Source organism: Protobothrops mucrosquamatus, unplaced genomic scaffold (genome assembly GCF_001527695.2).
Source record: "Protobothrops mucrosquamatus isolate PMUCROS unplaced genomic scaffold, P.Mucros_1.0 scaffold8, whole genome shotgun sequence".
Classification (NCBI taxonomy): domain Eukaryota; kingdom Metazoa; phylum Chordata; class Lepidosauria; order Squamata; family Viperidae; genus Protobothrops; species Protobothrops mucrosquamatus.
In genome coordinates this window covers 470,794-487,312 of record NW_015386395.1, presented here as the reverse complement: position 1 = coordinate 487,312, position 16,519 = coordinate 470,794, and the positions used below count along the sequence as shown (strand labels likewise).

At 41.8% G+C, this 16,519-nt stretch overlaps 1 protein-coding gene across 1 annotated transcript in view; it reads left to right on the top strand.

The window, feature by feature from the left end:
* Positions 1-5,974, top strand: part of LOC107282472 (voltage-dependent calcium channel gamma-6 subunit) — a 34,154-nt gene extending 28,180 nt beyond the window's left edge. The window contains exons 2-4 of the mRNA XM_015810248.1: positions 166-240; positions 4,855-4,992; positions 5,733-5,974. Coding sequence (XP_015665734.1) covers positions 166-240; positions 4,855-4,992; positions 5,733-5,971 — 452 coding nt within the window. The 3' untranslated portion in view covers positions 5,972-5,974. The remainder of the gene's footprint in view (positions 1-165; positions 241-4,854; positions 4,993-5,732) is intronic.
* The last annotated feature ends 10,545 nt before the right edge of the window (positions 5,975-16,519 follow it).

The window sequence follows — 16,519 nt, the reverse complement described above, 5'->3', positions numbered from 1 at the left end:
TTCCATTCCCCACCATCCAGCCAGAGCTGAAGAAGCTTCTTGGATGAGAAGTGAAACGTCTTCACAGAGAAACAAGGAAGTCCACTGCCTCTTGAAAAAAGCACCTTTGGGACACCTGTGGTATAACTTAATGACAAACAAGATAAATGCTTTCTTTCTTTTCAGAAGCTAACTGTTCTTATTTCAAATTCTTCACCACTGGGGAGAATGCCAACATCTTCCTAAGGACTACAAAAAAGGGTAAGTCCATTGCAGGCGTTCAGGTTGAAGTGCTGTGTGGCAGGAAGGAAAGGAGCTACAGTCCATGTGTCAGTCAAGAGCTTCTGCATCCCATACTTTTGAAATTAGAAAGGTTTTTGGTGCATATGCTGATTCAAGGAGGTTTGGAGAGGGGCTGTCTGAATTGATGAGAGGGCTTCACCACAGTCGTCCTCAAACCCACCATTAAGGACAAAGCATCACGTTTCCGTTGTTCTAAGGCAGTGGTGGTGAACCTATGGCACGCATGCCAGAGGTGGCACTCAAGCCCTCTCTGTGGGCACCCGCGCCAGGCCCCGGAGATGGCAACTGTCCTCTTCAACCAGCCGCCCACTAACTTGCCGAGGTCCCATTTGGCTGGATGCATCCCAGCACCCATGCGCTTTCTGGCCTCTGTGTGTGGGGGGCGATGGTGCCAGGCCCCTGCCTCGCCCTGTGACAATGGCACCCCCACCCTGCCTCACCTTGCCTTGCCTCACCCCGCAGGACCAGCCTCCTGCCCACTGCACCACCCGCCAGAGACCCTCTGGATCTCCCCCAACCCTGCCCGGCCCCCACAGGTGTCCCTCCCCAGGAGCAACATTGAGTTGGCCACACCCACCCATCTGCCATGACCACTGAAGCCATGCCCACCCAGCAGGCCACACCCACCCAACAGCCACGCCCACCCGGCACCCAGCGATACATAAGTGGGGTTTGGGTTGAAGTTTGGGCACTCGGTCTCTAAAAGGTTCACCATCACTGTTCTAAGGGATCTCTCTTGTTGAATCGGCCATGTATTATCCACCAATCATGCTGAATCATGCTGAATAGAGGGGGGAAAGAATAAGCCATCTCACCACCTTGCAAAGCAGTGTTTCTCAATCTCAATGAATTTAAGACGTATGGACTTCAGTGTCCAGAATTCCCCAGCCAGCATGGGCTGATGGGGGAATTTTGAGCGTTGAAGTCCATACATCTTAAAGTTGCTAAGTGAGAAACCCTGCTTTAAATGATTGACACAACCCTAACCTGCTGCTCTAACATGGGTGGAACATGCAGTGTTCTCTCTATTCAAATCAGAATTTGAGTATGAGCTACTGGTAACATTTACATTTTCCGCGCCTGTGGTTGGAGACTGTATGAACGTTGCCCAGTTCAACTGGATCCAAGGCTGGCCTGTTGAAGAACAGGCACACCACTATCTTTTTTCAAAACCAGTGGAACTATCCTGCTTCTCAAAGACACATTTATCCCTGCACATGCTTCATCCCCAGAGGTCTCAAGCAACCAGGAAGAGCAGGGATTTAACACACAGTTGACCACACTCACAACTACAAGGACCATGTCCATTTTCTCAGGACTAATGGACTCAAACTCATCTCTGAAAATGTCACAAGACTGCTTCAGCCACCTGTTTAGGACTCCAGGTCTAGCTGAAGGCCAACCTCATAGTGAATCTCAGTAATGTTATCTACTGGGTGTTTTGAATAGCTCTCACAGGGATTTTGCAGATGCTTCAGATGCTCTAGAAGGGTCTAGATTTCCCTGCACAGGGCTACTGGCCAATATGCAGTATCACTATGTGGTAAGCTCTAACAAAAAGCTTTTATTTTATTTATGTCTGGTTAGATTCATTCCTAATTTTCTCCCAGTGGGTATCTAGTGGGTATTCTATCCTGCTCTATGGAGTAGAGAGTTGTTTCTCTGACAGAAGGCCACTGAAGAGACTGGAAGCATTTGAAATGTGGATTTACAGGCAGCTGTTACATATAAGCTGGGTTGACAAGATCAGAAATGAGGAGGTGATAAGCCGCCTGGGAAAGCCAAGGGAAATCCTCAAAACAATTAAAAAACGAAAATTAGAATATTTCGGACATGTGATGCGACACCCAGAAAAATATGGCATACTCCATTTAATCCTCCAGGGAAAGACTGAAGGCAAACGAGGTCCAGGCAGAAGAAGAACATTGTGGCTTCAAAATCTAAGGGACTGGTTTGGACAAAACTCAGCAGCACTTTTTTGTGCGGCTGCTGATAAAAACAGGATCACCAACATGATCGCCAACGTCCGATAACTGATATGGCACAAGAAGACGAAGAAGGGTATCTAGATGTCTCTTCTGTTGCTTTATCCTCTTTATCCACAAGCCACAACAAATGTCTATGGAGAGTCTCAATTATCCAGGTCATCGTTGACCCAAAGGTACTTTTTCCAAAAGGTAACTGGATATTCTTGGAATCCAGTTGCCTTTTGGGAAAAAAAAAAGTCCAGTTACCTTTTGGGAAAAAACACTTCTGGGAAATGCCACAACAAGCAGGCTAAAATCTGCATGCTAAGATTTTGCAATCCAACCTAAACTTTTGTTTGTTTGCTTGCTTATATTTTGTATTTCTCAACCGCCCATCTCCCTCAGAGATTTTACCGCCACCACCTTATTCCAGATGGCAACTGAGGTCTCAATGAAAATGTTTATCAAAATCTCAGAAAAAAATATAATTCTGTTTCTGCATTAAATTCTTAAACTATGCAACAATCACTTTGGAGAATAAACATTTTTCTGCTCTTCAGGTTCTGCAGCTCCTGCTTCTAACTTGGCTTCATCTAGATTTCTTGCTGCAGTCATCCTAAATGCCCTCCAGATGGGTTGGGCTAAATCCCATAATTCTCAGACTGTCACCCATGTTGGCTGGGGACTATGGAAATTGAAGTCCAAATCATTAGGAAAGCATAAAAAAGCAAAGGCCCAGATAATTACAGCTAATCAGAAAATGAATGGGCATTTAATGTTTGTAAAAAATAAATTTGTAGGTGCTTCTGTGCACAAATGTACTAACACCTTGTTATCTTAAAGGGTGAAAGGGGATTAAATTGTTAAATTGTGAATTTTAAACTGAGGATCTTTAATGTTGTACACTGCCCAGAGTCACTGTGTGTGAGTTAGTTGGCTATATGCATTATAAATAAATAAATAGCTCTCCTAACTATAGAAAACATTGAGTTGATACTGGCACAGTCACAATGTAATAATCCAGTTACAAATGATGTTAAAATCAATTTCTACCACTTTTCATGGTTTAAATTTAAGAACTCCGCCACCTAATAAATCTGGGCATTCTTTTAGTCATTACATTTTTGAAAAATCTCAAACAGTTAATCACTGCAGCTTTCAATCAAAAAAGATCTTTAAATGTTCATGAAAAATGCTCCCAGGGTATTATTCAAAAGATCTCAAATTACACTGAAGGTTGCTGGGACTGAGAAGAAATAGCTGTTCATCTTTTGGGAAATATGATTATATCCCCAAAAGACAGACAGATAGATGGATGAAAGACAGATGAGATAGATTAGATTAGATACATGAGAGATGAGAGATAGAAAGAGGGAGGGAGGGAGGGAGGCAGGCAGTAGGGGACATGATGGCTCAGTGATTAAAGACACTGAGCTTGCCAGCTGGGAAGCTGACAGCCTGAGTTTGAGACACAAGCACTGTGTGACAAGGTGAGTGCTTGTTACTTTCCCCAGCTCCTGCCAACTTAGCAGTTTGAAAGCATGCAAATGCAAGTAGATAAATAGGTACCACTTCAGTGGGAAGGTAACAATGTTCCATTCACCTCGGCATATAGGTATGCTGGCCACATGACCATGAAAGTATCTTTGGACAATGTTGGCTCCCTCAGCTAAAAAACAAAGATGAGCACCACCCCCAAGAGTCGGACATGACTAGATAGGGGAAACCTTTATCGTTACCTAGATCAAACTCGCAACGTCATGTGACGTGTCACGACAGATCGTGACTTTTTTGCCATTGCCGGCAATGGGATGGGCGCGGTTTTGCTATGATGCATCCAGCCTGCGGGCCCGCAGTTTGACACCCCTGACCTAGATAGATGATAGATGGAGAGAGAGAGAGAGAGAGAGAGAGAGAGAGAGAGAGAGAGAGAGAGAGAGAGAGAGAGAGATGATAGGTAGGTAGGTAGGTAGGTAGGTAGGTAGGTAGGTAGGTAGGTAGGTAGGTAGGTAGGTAGGTAGATAGATAGATAGATAGATAGATAGATAGATAGATAGATAGATAGATAGATAGATAGATAGATAGATAGAGTGTATGTGCTGATATGTGACTTGTGTCTCCACTGCTTTCTCTCTTCCATTCTCATTGCTATTAAGTCCACAACTTTCTGAGCTATACCTAATGATTGCTCACATTATAGCCCTGAGCATCACATTTATGTATGATACTCATGCCAGTGTGTATTGCTCTAAAATGGCCTTCACGAACTTGATACCTTCAGTTATGTTTGGCTGTAGTCATGCTAACAAGAATTATGATTTGGTGGTCAACACATGAAGAGGGAAGCAGCTACTTTAGATCAATGTTTCTCACCCTTGGTAACTGTAAGATGTGTGGACTTCAACTCCCAGAATTCCCCAGGCTGAAATCCATGCATCTTAAAGTTGCCAAGGTTGAGAAACACTGCTCTAGATATTGATGATTTCTTGCTGACCACATCAGAGACAGCGCACAAGTTATCCTGCCAGTATGCCCCTGTTTTCCTCTGTGAAATGTTGGGTGGAATGAAATGACTTTTTCTCCCCTGCTTGGCAACACTGCATAGAACTCAACATCACGGCAGCCGTTGTGTCCCTCCTCAGCATCACCTTGATGGCCATGGGATCCCTCTGCATCACAATGGCCCTGAGCAAAGGAGTTGAGTTTCTCCTGAAGCCAGCATCGTGCTTCTTTATAATATCAGGTATGAATTCTGCAGACCTTTCTTTTCTTTCCTGAAGTAGATGGGGTGGAAGGAATGGGGGAAATATTATTTTAACCATGACATTTCTTAAAACAGAGTTGTCCAATCTTGACAATTTTATTGTCAAGCATGACTGGCTGAGGAATTCTGGGAGTTGAAGTCCATAGGTCTTAAAGTTGCCAAGGTTGGACATCCCTGCCTTAAAACATAAGGAGGCCACAGATCCACCTAAGGATAGATAAAAGGAGCCACACAAGGTTCTTCTAAGTGGCCTAGCTTAATCCAGTGTTCCGCTCTATATTGCTTGTTTGTGGTCTTGGTTCACAGCTGGGAATATCTAAAGGGGAACATCCTACACCAGTGATTTATAAACTTGTCAGCTTTAGGGCATGTGGACTTCAACTTCCAGAATGTCCTAGGGAAGTCTTGGAGATGAAGTCCACACATCTTAAAGATGCCACATTTGAAAAACACTGCCCTACACTGTCTTCTTGTCAGGCACAAAGAATCAGGAGCATTCGCAATGTTGCCGCATAGAAGATTTATTCAAAACTACAGACAAGAATCTAGTCAACTAACGGTCAGCACAAAATTGGCACTTAATAAGGGTCAATGAAATTCATGCGCTGGACTTGGATCTCTTGTAGTGATGCAAGAATTATAAATTGATGACATGTTTAACTCCACCCACTAGTTCTGCCTGCTCTTCTACATCCCTCTTTTTTTTATTTCCCTTCCAGGACTGATGGTGTTGGTGACTTTGGAGATTTTCCGACAATCGGTCCGGTGCCTGATCACCTCCAATGAGACCATCCCACTGGAATATGAGTATTCCTGGTCTGTGGCTTGTGCAGTGTCTGCAGGAGCAATTCTGATCTTTGGGGGAACCTGCTTCATCCTATTGTCTATCCCAGGTTTGCCCAAAAAGCCTTGGGAATATTGCATCAAAAAGAGAAGCACCAGTGAACATACTTCCTAAAAACCTTCAGAGGAAAAATCAAAGTCTCTCTTTCTCTCACTCTACAACTTTTACAGACAGAGGCGGAAAGAATCAATCTTCCCCATTCTACCTCCCACCCTATTTTTCCAGCTTCTGGACACCCATTTCTTCCCTGTTTTGTGACTTGTAAATAGAACCAGTTGTGCTTGTCTTGTTTGAATTTGGGGTGGCGGAGCAAGGGGAGACTGCAAGAAAAGAGCTCTGTTGATGAATGAGGGAAAGCTGTGTTAGTGAACTGAGACACTAACAAATTGAGGGAAGATAAAGGGCTGTATTTAAAACCCAGTTTTTACAAATAGTTATTTTTAACTCAACAAAGAGGACTTGTGTCTTGAAAGTCTTTTAAATTCACACCGAGGTCAGACAACAAAATCTCATTTCAATTTCCTACTTTAGCCAAGTTCTACCCAGAACAAAAATTACAATTCTTCTGTTAGAAAATTAAAAGAGCATAAAAAGAACAAAAGAATATTGCAATTTGGTTTACCTGTTCGATTTTTTTTTCTTTTTTGCATACCCTTCAGATTCACCAAAAAAATATGATCTCTAGCTAGGTCCTTTAAGAATGACAGAGAGACATCAAAGTTATCAACCTAACTTCCCAAATCTGAATTCTTAACCTATCATTTGGGGAAACCTGAAAAGGATCCAGAGGACTTGAATACCTTTTGTTCAGACTAGCCAAGATTTACAACAGTGAGAGCAATGGAGAAGCAGAATTTTCAAAACTCAATTTTTTTCTCCCTCCCCGCATTGTCATCATTAAAAAAAATAGCTCTTGCAACTTTTCCAATGAATAATACTTCTAAGAGCTCAGTCCAGCTGATAAGCTGATATGAATTGCAGCTTTCAGCTCAGAGAAGGCCCACGCAGACAATGTAGGCAGGGAAACCACTTAGAGGAGGAACTTTCTTGATTTAAGAGTAATTTCTGAAGGGAAGTGGAGAGAAAGTTGCAAGCAACTACAGGTCTACACTATGAGTTTATATGTTGATGCCTAACCAGCATCCTTTGTCTGCTTTAGAAATCATAGCCACTCTCAAGTGACGATGGTTATTTTCCTGGTTTGAAACAATTGTTTTCCACTGAGTGTTTCTTGAATTCCAGAACGTGAGACTGGATATATGATGATGGTTTAAAGCAATTGAAGGCAGTCATGTGAACATAGGGAATTCTGGGAGCTGAAATCCACATAGCTGCTGAAATTGAGAAACACTGTTTCTCATGACTACGGTATAGAAATGAGCCACTAAGAAACCTATATTGGACTTTGCTATTTTGTGCTGATTTTCCTCAAAATCCACGTAATGCCTTGGATTGACAGGGATTAATGCATCAATGAGTCTTGGAAAGGACTGCAAGCCAATTTGCTTTGATGAAGGAAGGCAGAGTTTTTCAACCATACTGGCTAGGGGATTCTGGGAGTTGAAGTCCAGCCATCTTAAAGTTGCCAAGATTGATAAACATTGATATAAGAAATAAAAAAGCATGGATGATATTTTTCTTCACTGCCTCAATTTGTTCCGTAGATAACCTCTGTTTCTATGGAGACAGGAAGGACCATTCCCATTTCTTTTACCAGAGTCAAAGTTGGCTGTTTTGCTTTGCTGTATTTGGGGAATGAGGGAGAAGGGTGGCAAAATTATTTTGGGGAGGAAAATCGTGCCTTTTGTTTTTCTGTTCTGTTTTTTGCAAAACTAAATAAATGTTTGAAGTACACCATCATAGTGGAATGGTATTTGTGGTAAATCACATCTTGTTACAGATGGTACAGAGTCAATAAAATGGTTCTACTACTACTTATCAACCTACTACTTGATAAGATAGAAAAATGCGGGTTAGACAGCATCACCACAAGATAGATCCGTAGCTGGCTGACCGGCCGCACTCAGCGTGTGGTCCTCAATGGAACCACATCTACATGGAGGGAAGTGTGTAGTGGGGTGTCCCAGGGTTCTGTTCTGGGCCCAGTGCTCTTCAACATCTTCATCAACGATCTGGACGAGGGGATAGATGGGGAACTCATCAAATTTGCAGACGACACTAAGCTGGCAGGAATAGCCAACACTCCAGAAGACAGGCTTAGGATACAGGAGGATCTGGATAGACTTGAACACTGGGCGCTATCTAACAAAATGAAATTCAATGGTGAAAAAAGTAAGGTTCTACATTTAGGCAAGAAAAACCAAATGTACAGGTATAGTATAGGGGGTACCTTCCTCAATAGTAGTAACTGTGAGAGGGATCTTGGAGTCCTAGTGGACAATCATTTAAATATGAGCCAGCAGTGTGCTGCAGCTGCCAAAAAAGTCAACACAGTGCTAGGCTGCATTAACAGAGGGATATAATCAAGATCATGTGAAGTATTAACACCACTTTACAATGCCTTGGTAAGGCCACACTTGGAATACTGCATCCAGTTTTGTAAAAAAAACGATGCAAAAACAGATGCTGAGACTCTAGAAAGAGTACAGAGAAGAGCAACAAAGATGATTAGGGAACTGGAGGCTAAAGCATATAAGGAACGGTTGCTGGAATTGGGTATGTCTAATTTAACGAAGAGAAGGATGAGGGGGGACATGATAGCAGTATTCCAATATCTCAGGGGCTGCCACAAAGAAGAGGGAGTCAAGCTATTTTCCAAAGCGCCTGAAGGCAGAACAAGAAGCAACGGGTGGAAACTAACCAAAGAGAGAAGCAACCTAGAACTAAGGATAAACTTCCTGACAGTTAGAACAATTAACCAATGGAACAACCTGCCTCCAGAAGCGGTGAATGCTCCAACACTGGAAGTTTTTAAGAAGAGACTGGACAGCCACTTGTCTGAAATGGTGTAGGGTTTCCTGCCTGAGCAGGGGGTTGGACTAGATGACCTCCAAGGTCCCTTCCAACTTTACTACTACTACTACTACTACTACTACTACTACTACTACTACTATTATTATTATTATTATTATTATTATTATTATTATTATTATTATTTCCAGGGGGTGGGCCATTTCATTGAAATCATCTCTTTTTTTCTTGAATTGCTGGACCAGATTTCATGAATCTTTAGCCAAAACTGTCTGAGAAAGTTTCCCCAGAAATTTTTTTTGCCGTATATTGAAGTTCTTTGATGGGCAATATTAATTGTGAATTAATTTGGGATTGTATTCTGGGGCACAACTGAAAGCCACTGAATATTCAGCTGCAGCTGTAAGATATAGGTCAAAAAGAACAGCAACGGTGCAATTTAAGCTCTGCCTTTTTTTAAAAAAAATGAGAAGAATTCAGTCACAGCATTGTGACCAACAGCTTGACTTTGTTATTATTATGTATCATCACACAGTCAGCCAGATGTTTAGACTGGATTTGGCATCTTTATCCAGTCCTTCCCAACAACAGGGGATAGGCAAATATTCTTGTTTGATGATATTTAAAAGTATCATCACAGAATGTAAATTGTTCCATGCAAAGCTGCCTTTTGCAATTGACTGGTGGTGATTTTGTCAATGATGATGGTGTTCAGATGATATATTGTTATACTACACCCAATATAATATGCTGGCATCCCTGCGTAATTTCCATAGCATATTAATTTAGATGATGCAGTCTTTTAAAAGTTGTTTTTGAATCGATTTGTTGTATCCCCAAGTCATTATAAGACAATTTAAACTAATCTATGTGAAATGTAACACAAACAAGCCCTTTCAAAAGAATTTTTCTTCATTATTTAGGGCTGAGGCCTAGCAAAGGCCCAGAGGTTGGGAAGTGAAAAGAAAAATTCTGCAGTCTTGTGAGAAGAGATTACAAGGGGGGGGGATGCCAAGGCACAAAATTACATGTGGGTTTTCTCCAGCTGGCCTTACACAGAGAGCAAGGAGCTCGGCTTCTATTCCTCTTTGTCAGCATCTCAACCCTGGGACAGGGCGTCCCACAGCAAGGGTCCTCCAGCAACGCTTACGACTCTCTCCTCAGTTATTCTGGTTCTGTTCTGGGCCTCTCCAGTTACATGCTGGGATGTAAACAGTGCCCTGATCTCTCTTTTTGGTCTCTGCAGAGCTTTGCACAGCAAGGAAACAAGTCCCCAGAAAAAGACAAGCCCTGGGTCCTGTTTCTAAGCAACCACCAGCTTTCCCTTTAACCTGGATTCCCCTACAAGGGGAGCTTGAGCGGGCATTCCCCCAGGGACAGTTTCCCCTTGCTTTTTTAAGGATGCAGCAATGTGAAATCATCCACCTTCCTATTCAGGTTTAAAGATACAAATAATCTGGTCTGCAAACGGAAGATTGTTTAAGTGGCAACTGTAAGACTACTTCCTTGAAGCCAGAATAAGCCAGTGGCTGGCCAGCATTTCCTCCAGCTGGCCAAACAGAGCAATGCCAAAATGGGTGCCCCTCTCCCCAGCTTCACACCCAGTTTGCAGCAGAAAAGCAACAACAAGCGTTTTAAAAAAGCAGGTCACTATTTGCAAAGCTGCTCCAAAGCCCAAGGCCAGGACAGTGGAGCACAATGGCACCTTAGCAGCTTTGGGGAGGGAGGGGGTGAGGGGGGGGAGAAAGCCAAAGAGCCAGAAGGGGGGGGACTGGCAGGGGTTCAAAGGAGCTCCAACGCTGCAAAAATGAAATTTTGCTATTGGAGCTGCAGTGCAGCTGAGCTGAGGAGAATCAATTCAGCTGCTTCCCATCCATGACGGTATGGGGTTGTGGGGGTGTGGCGCCACGCTGGGAGCAGTGCCAATGCTCAGTGTGAAACTAGAACAACCCATCCAAACAATTAGGAACAGGACTACTAATTTAGTGCAAATTCTTGTGCATTTGATCACAGCTTGACTTGCAAAAATCAGGAAGTGAGGGAGATTAAAATAGGGAGAAATGTATTTGGTAGATTTATCGGTGATTAAACAGCCTAATGGCTTTCAAAGAGGCTGGTTTGTGGCTGATAAGTTTAATTTCGGATCCCTGGGACTATCTGTTTTTTTTTCCTACCAATTTATCAGAGACCCCACTTTTCCCACTTAGATATATTCTGGGTGTGAACAAGTTGTTTCTGCCAGATCTTCGTGACATTCCCTTCATCTCACTTCTAACCCATACCTGAGACAGGTATCCTTAAGTCATCCTTAGTAGATTGGCTGTTAAAGGAGCATTTTCTCCATTAAACAAGCCATAAGCTATAGCTTGTTTTGCTTCTGATGAAGTTTAATGCCCTCATCACTGTCACAGTCAGGTGACCTCTGGGGTCACAGGATCAGCCCACCCCGCAGTAGTCCTTGACTTATGACTACAATTGGGACCAGCATTTATGTTGCTAAGCAGGGCAGTTGTTAAGTGAGTCCCACCCAATTTTACAATTTTTTTGCCACAGTTCTTATAAATCTCTGCAATTGTTAAATGAATCATGCAGTTAAAATGAATCCAGCTTCTCTTCTTTTCCTTTGTTTGTTGGAAGCCAGCTGGGAAGGTTGCAAATGGTAACCACATGACCTCCGGATGGTGCTACAGCCATCATAAATACATGCCGGTTGCCAAGCACCCAGATTTTGTTCACATGACCGTCAGGTTGTTGCAATGACTGATGGGAAATCACTTTTATTAGTGCTACGGTAATTCTAAACGGTCACTAAACAAACTGTTGTAAGTCAAGGACTACTGTATTAGCCATTCAGGCTGGTGAAGGCCCACACTATTCTCATCACCTTGATTTCCTGGAACATTTTCCTTTGCACACAGGGAGAATCCATTATTTAAATCCAAAACTTTAATGGGGGGGAGTCAGGAGGGGGGAGAGGGTTCTGTATCTTAGGCTCACGAGGTTGTTAAATTGTCTCATATATTCTAGCTAATGTGTCATGTTTTTCCTGCATTGCCTGGAAAATCTGGGTTATTCAGACAGAGTAGGGAGGAAATTTTGAAGTGTATCTGGTAGGGACTGGGCTTGCATGCACAGACAAAGCTACAGCCCCAACAGGATTGCAGTCCAGCTTTGCAGACAACCAGCTCCTCCAGGCAGAATGGAGAAACTTTCATTCATATCTTAAAACCAACTGTATTGAAAGCAGTAAACAACTTAATTTCTATTTATTTCTTGTGGTTTGAACTTGGGAAAATTTGTCCCATGCTTGTGCATGTATTCATGACTCTGGGCAGAAAATTGTGTAGCATCTATCCAGTTTTTACCAGAAAATTTAGGATTTCAACTGACGTCTCTTAATTAATAAAGGCTTTGTTTAAATTAGATGTGTATGCTATCAACAATATTAAAAAGAGCAAGGATGGGAGTTAAATAAAGATAATGGTTCTTTCCAAGCACTCATACTTGGAGCTGTTTTTTTTCCTTCTCTCTTCAATTTTTTGAGGTAAATAAGGACCAAATTTTCAAACCTCTTTTTATTAAGCAACACCATCCAGCTTAATATGGAAGAATTTTTTCTGACAGTCTTCCAAAACCATTACATTCCTCAAGGGTTTCAATCTGACTTTAATTAAATTGTATTATTTAAAGCTGAATTCTGAATTTGTGGTATTAAGATGATAAGGAAGATCAATTCTATTTCAAATTTTACAGTTCATAACACAGCAAACTTTGAGTGCATCCAGTCTTATTGGCACGGGTGTAACATGGTGTTGTTATCTTTGTTTAAATAATACATCTTGTTCTTAGATGCATTCTACACTCTACTTAACTAATTTTTCATTAAAAAAAGAATTAACTTGACAAATTATTGGTGGAACCAGGCCTAATTTACATACATAATACTTCTTGTACTTAAGTCTCCAAGGCAGGTCTCAGATCAGATCCCAACCTCCCTCTCTGCTTCTCCATGTTGAAACTTGCTTGTGTTTATCTCCTGTTGTTCAGGTTGATTTTGAATGTAGGTTTAGTGTTTTTCTAGTATAAATGTGGAATCAAAACACAAGACTCAAAGCAGGATTGGCCAACTTGACAAAATTAAGACTTGTGGACTTCAACTCCCAGAATTCTCCAGCCAGCATGGAATTCTGGGAGTTGAAGTCCACAAGTCTTAGCATTGCCAAGGATGGAAATCACTAACCCAAACTAATAATCTAGCCTTGCTCCAGTGTTTATTTGACAGTAGATACTGGAAGGATCTTCTCCAAAGGAATAGTGAGAGATACATCCCTGAAGACAACGAGATGCTCTCATTTATTCCGAAAAGGGGGGGAAATGATGCATGCATATATATTCACAACTAATAATGTAATAGATGTCAGGTTACTTCCTGCCCTTCTGTTATCTACAGAGAACAATGGTCTCAGAAGAAACATTTGCATCTTGAGATTCAGGGATTGCTATGGGAATGTTCTGATAAAACTTACCATGAGCTACAAGGCCGTTCCTTATGTCCCAATTTGTTTGTTTCCCGCCTTTATTATTTTTTACAAATAATTCAAGGCAAACACATCAGATACAGCTTCTTTTTCATATTTTCTCCACAACAACAACCCCGTGAGGTGGGTTGGGCTGAGAGAGAGTGACAGGCCCAAAGCCACCCAGTTGGCTTTCATGGCTAAGGGGGGACTTGAACTCATGGTCGCCAACTTTCTAGCTTAGTGCTTTAACCACTACACCAAACTGGCTATTAAACAGTCCCATTCTGGGGAATTCTGGGAGTTGAAATCTATACATCTTAAAGTAGCCAGGTCTGACAAACACTGCCATAGACAATCATAATAAAAGTCGTTTTAATCTTCCTGTGGAGTTGATTTCTTAGTCTGGTCTATATAGTAGGGCTAACAGTATCCCCAAAACTGTGGATTTTATTCAGTTATAGTCCTTTTCCTCCGTCATGACTTTCCTTGGAAAACAGGAAATCTCTTCTCCTGCAATTACTTACTCACTTCCATCTTTAAGGGTTTCCCCCCCCCAGCTGTCTCTCTGTAACTCTAGCAGTTGGTGACTAGAATGTGAATGTTAAACCACTGCAGATAGAGTGACGTCACAGACAGAGAAACACTCCTCTCTTTTACCTCTTCAGCCTGAACATCTGGATGAAAGTAGCCACAGAAACCCCTGGCAATAATAGAGAGATTATTGAAAGGGAGGGAGGAGGACAACCGTTACATATGGGGCATGTCTCAGTCGGAATGCAAAATAAGATACATGCAAACATACATAAATATACTTTTACATAGCAGAAAATCAGTCTCCTATATTCGGGATCAGCTCTGACGAATGTTGTATCTAACTACAATCTAACTACATTTGCTCTGGTGAACTGTCTTTGTTTTAACTATGATTTATGATTCAGATACACACAAACACACATATATACAGAGTGGGTGTCAGTAATAATATAGCGTACCCATATAGTATGTTCTTAAGCATTTTTCACTGAATTTAAAAAAATAGTTTAACAGAGCTTTTTTTTCTATCAGCTCATTGATGTAGGCAGGATCAGGAAATATAGTCCTCAACTTACGACTGGTCGCTTAGCAACCGTTCAAAGTTATGACAGACCTCCCTGGGGATACTTAAGACCCAGTTCCGAAATTCCAATGACCGTCTCCATGCTTTAGGGTCACATGACCACATGTGATCTGCTCAGCAACCGGACTACATTTATAATCCACTTGCAATGCTTCCAGTTTTTGGCAAAACCAACCCTAGCGAACCATTGATTCAGTTTACAACTGCCATTTTACTTAACAAATGCTGCAAAAAAAAAGGTTGTAAACTTGAATCAGTCACACGGGTCACCTGCTTTATAACCATCATGACTTATGACCATGATAGGCAGGCTCCATTAAAGTTGTATAATGTAGGAATAGATTGGAACCTTAACACGGTTAAGGTATTGTAACCAAATCTTGAAAGTCTGTTGTATCCCCACCTTCTACTTAACTCAATCAAAGTGTTGTTTTGAGTTTCTTTCTTACACTTTCTCTGTTCCCAAGATTCAGATATCTTTTCTTTATCAACTCACCATTCTCTTTCCCCTTCTCTCAGCAGATTCTATCACATTTTCCCTGAAACTCAGCATAAAACTGCAGCTATGTTATTTCTTTTTTGAAATATGCCAAACATTTTCCAAGTTCTCGCTTCTGGGAGCAATAGTACAATCCCTATAGTTATATTTAGTCCATGAAATCTAAAAGCTGCTGGTAGCAAAACATCCTTTTTTCGTATAACAAAACACTGCGTATGGCAGAAACTGCCAATATTTCTATATCTGGTATTTGCAATAAACATTTCTGGGGAGGAAGATAGTATCTACTGTATCTGTGGTAATGATGTAGGATGGACAGGAGCATAAAATGATAGAAATGGAAGGGTCCCACTGAGGCTATCAAGCCCAACCCTGTTTAGTGCAAAAATCCAAAGCAAAGCATCCCAGAGAGTTTATTACCCAGTCTCTATTGGAACAAGCAGTAAAGGGGAACCTGCGCCATCTGATTCCAGGTAGTCCTTGCTTAATGACCAATTGTTTACCCTGCCCTCCCCCCAAAGGTACCTACAACTCGATTTTGAAATTCTGATGGCACATATGGCACAAACATTACCGTGTGATCACATTGTGGGTGCTTGGCAACTGGCTAACTTTTACAGCCATTTGCAATGTCCTGCAGTCATATATCCATGATTTTTGACATTTTTTCCTGTTTTCCGGGGTCTACTTCCAGTTTCCAGCAAAAAATACCCACTGATTCTCTTAGCAACCGTGGCGTTTGCTTAGCAATTATGGCATTAGCTTATTTAGCAATTATGGCATTAGCTTAACAACTGCAGCATTGGCTTTATGACCACTAGAAAAAAAGGTCATAAAATCAGGATTAGTCACATGGCGACCCACTTAATGACAGCAATCATGACCATAATTACATCTCAATTATAGTTATAAGTCAGGGACTAGCTACAATTGGTCATCTTACATAGAGGGAGATCAATGTTTTTTTTCCCTTTCTTTTTTAGAGAGGGGGACTTCGGGGACTTTGTAAAATCTATACTAGAAGTTACATTACAATTCTCCCATATTCCCTGCCTCAAAATGACATGATACGGGGCCAAACAATTTCCAGCTATTGTGGTTAGAAGGCAGTTTCAGAGGCTACCCTAAGGATTTGGTGGCCACATATAGTTGGCTCACTTTTCACACAGTGACGCAACATATAATTGTACTCCCAAATACCTGTCCAAATAGTTTGCAAAAATCTGCACACTGGGTGGAAATTTTCATATTGCCTCATCAAAGGATAAGCAACCTGGTTGGGTGAAGAGGCCCAACGACACAATTCTACAGAACTCTACAACTCTCTCGTTTCTCTTCTCAACTTTACTCTTATAGTTATGGCTGCGGTGGAAGGATTCAGAAGATGAACAGCATCAAATGCTCAAATTGTAAAGAGATGGGAGTTATGGGCATACTTGAATCTCAAATCCTCACACGCTGGTTCAACATCTCCTAGCACAGTGGTTCTCAACCTGTGGGTCGGGACCCCTTTGGGGGTCGAACAACCCTTTCACAGGGGTCGCCTAAGACCATCGGAAAACACATATTTCCGATGGTCTTAGGAACTGAGACAT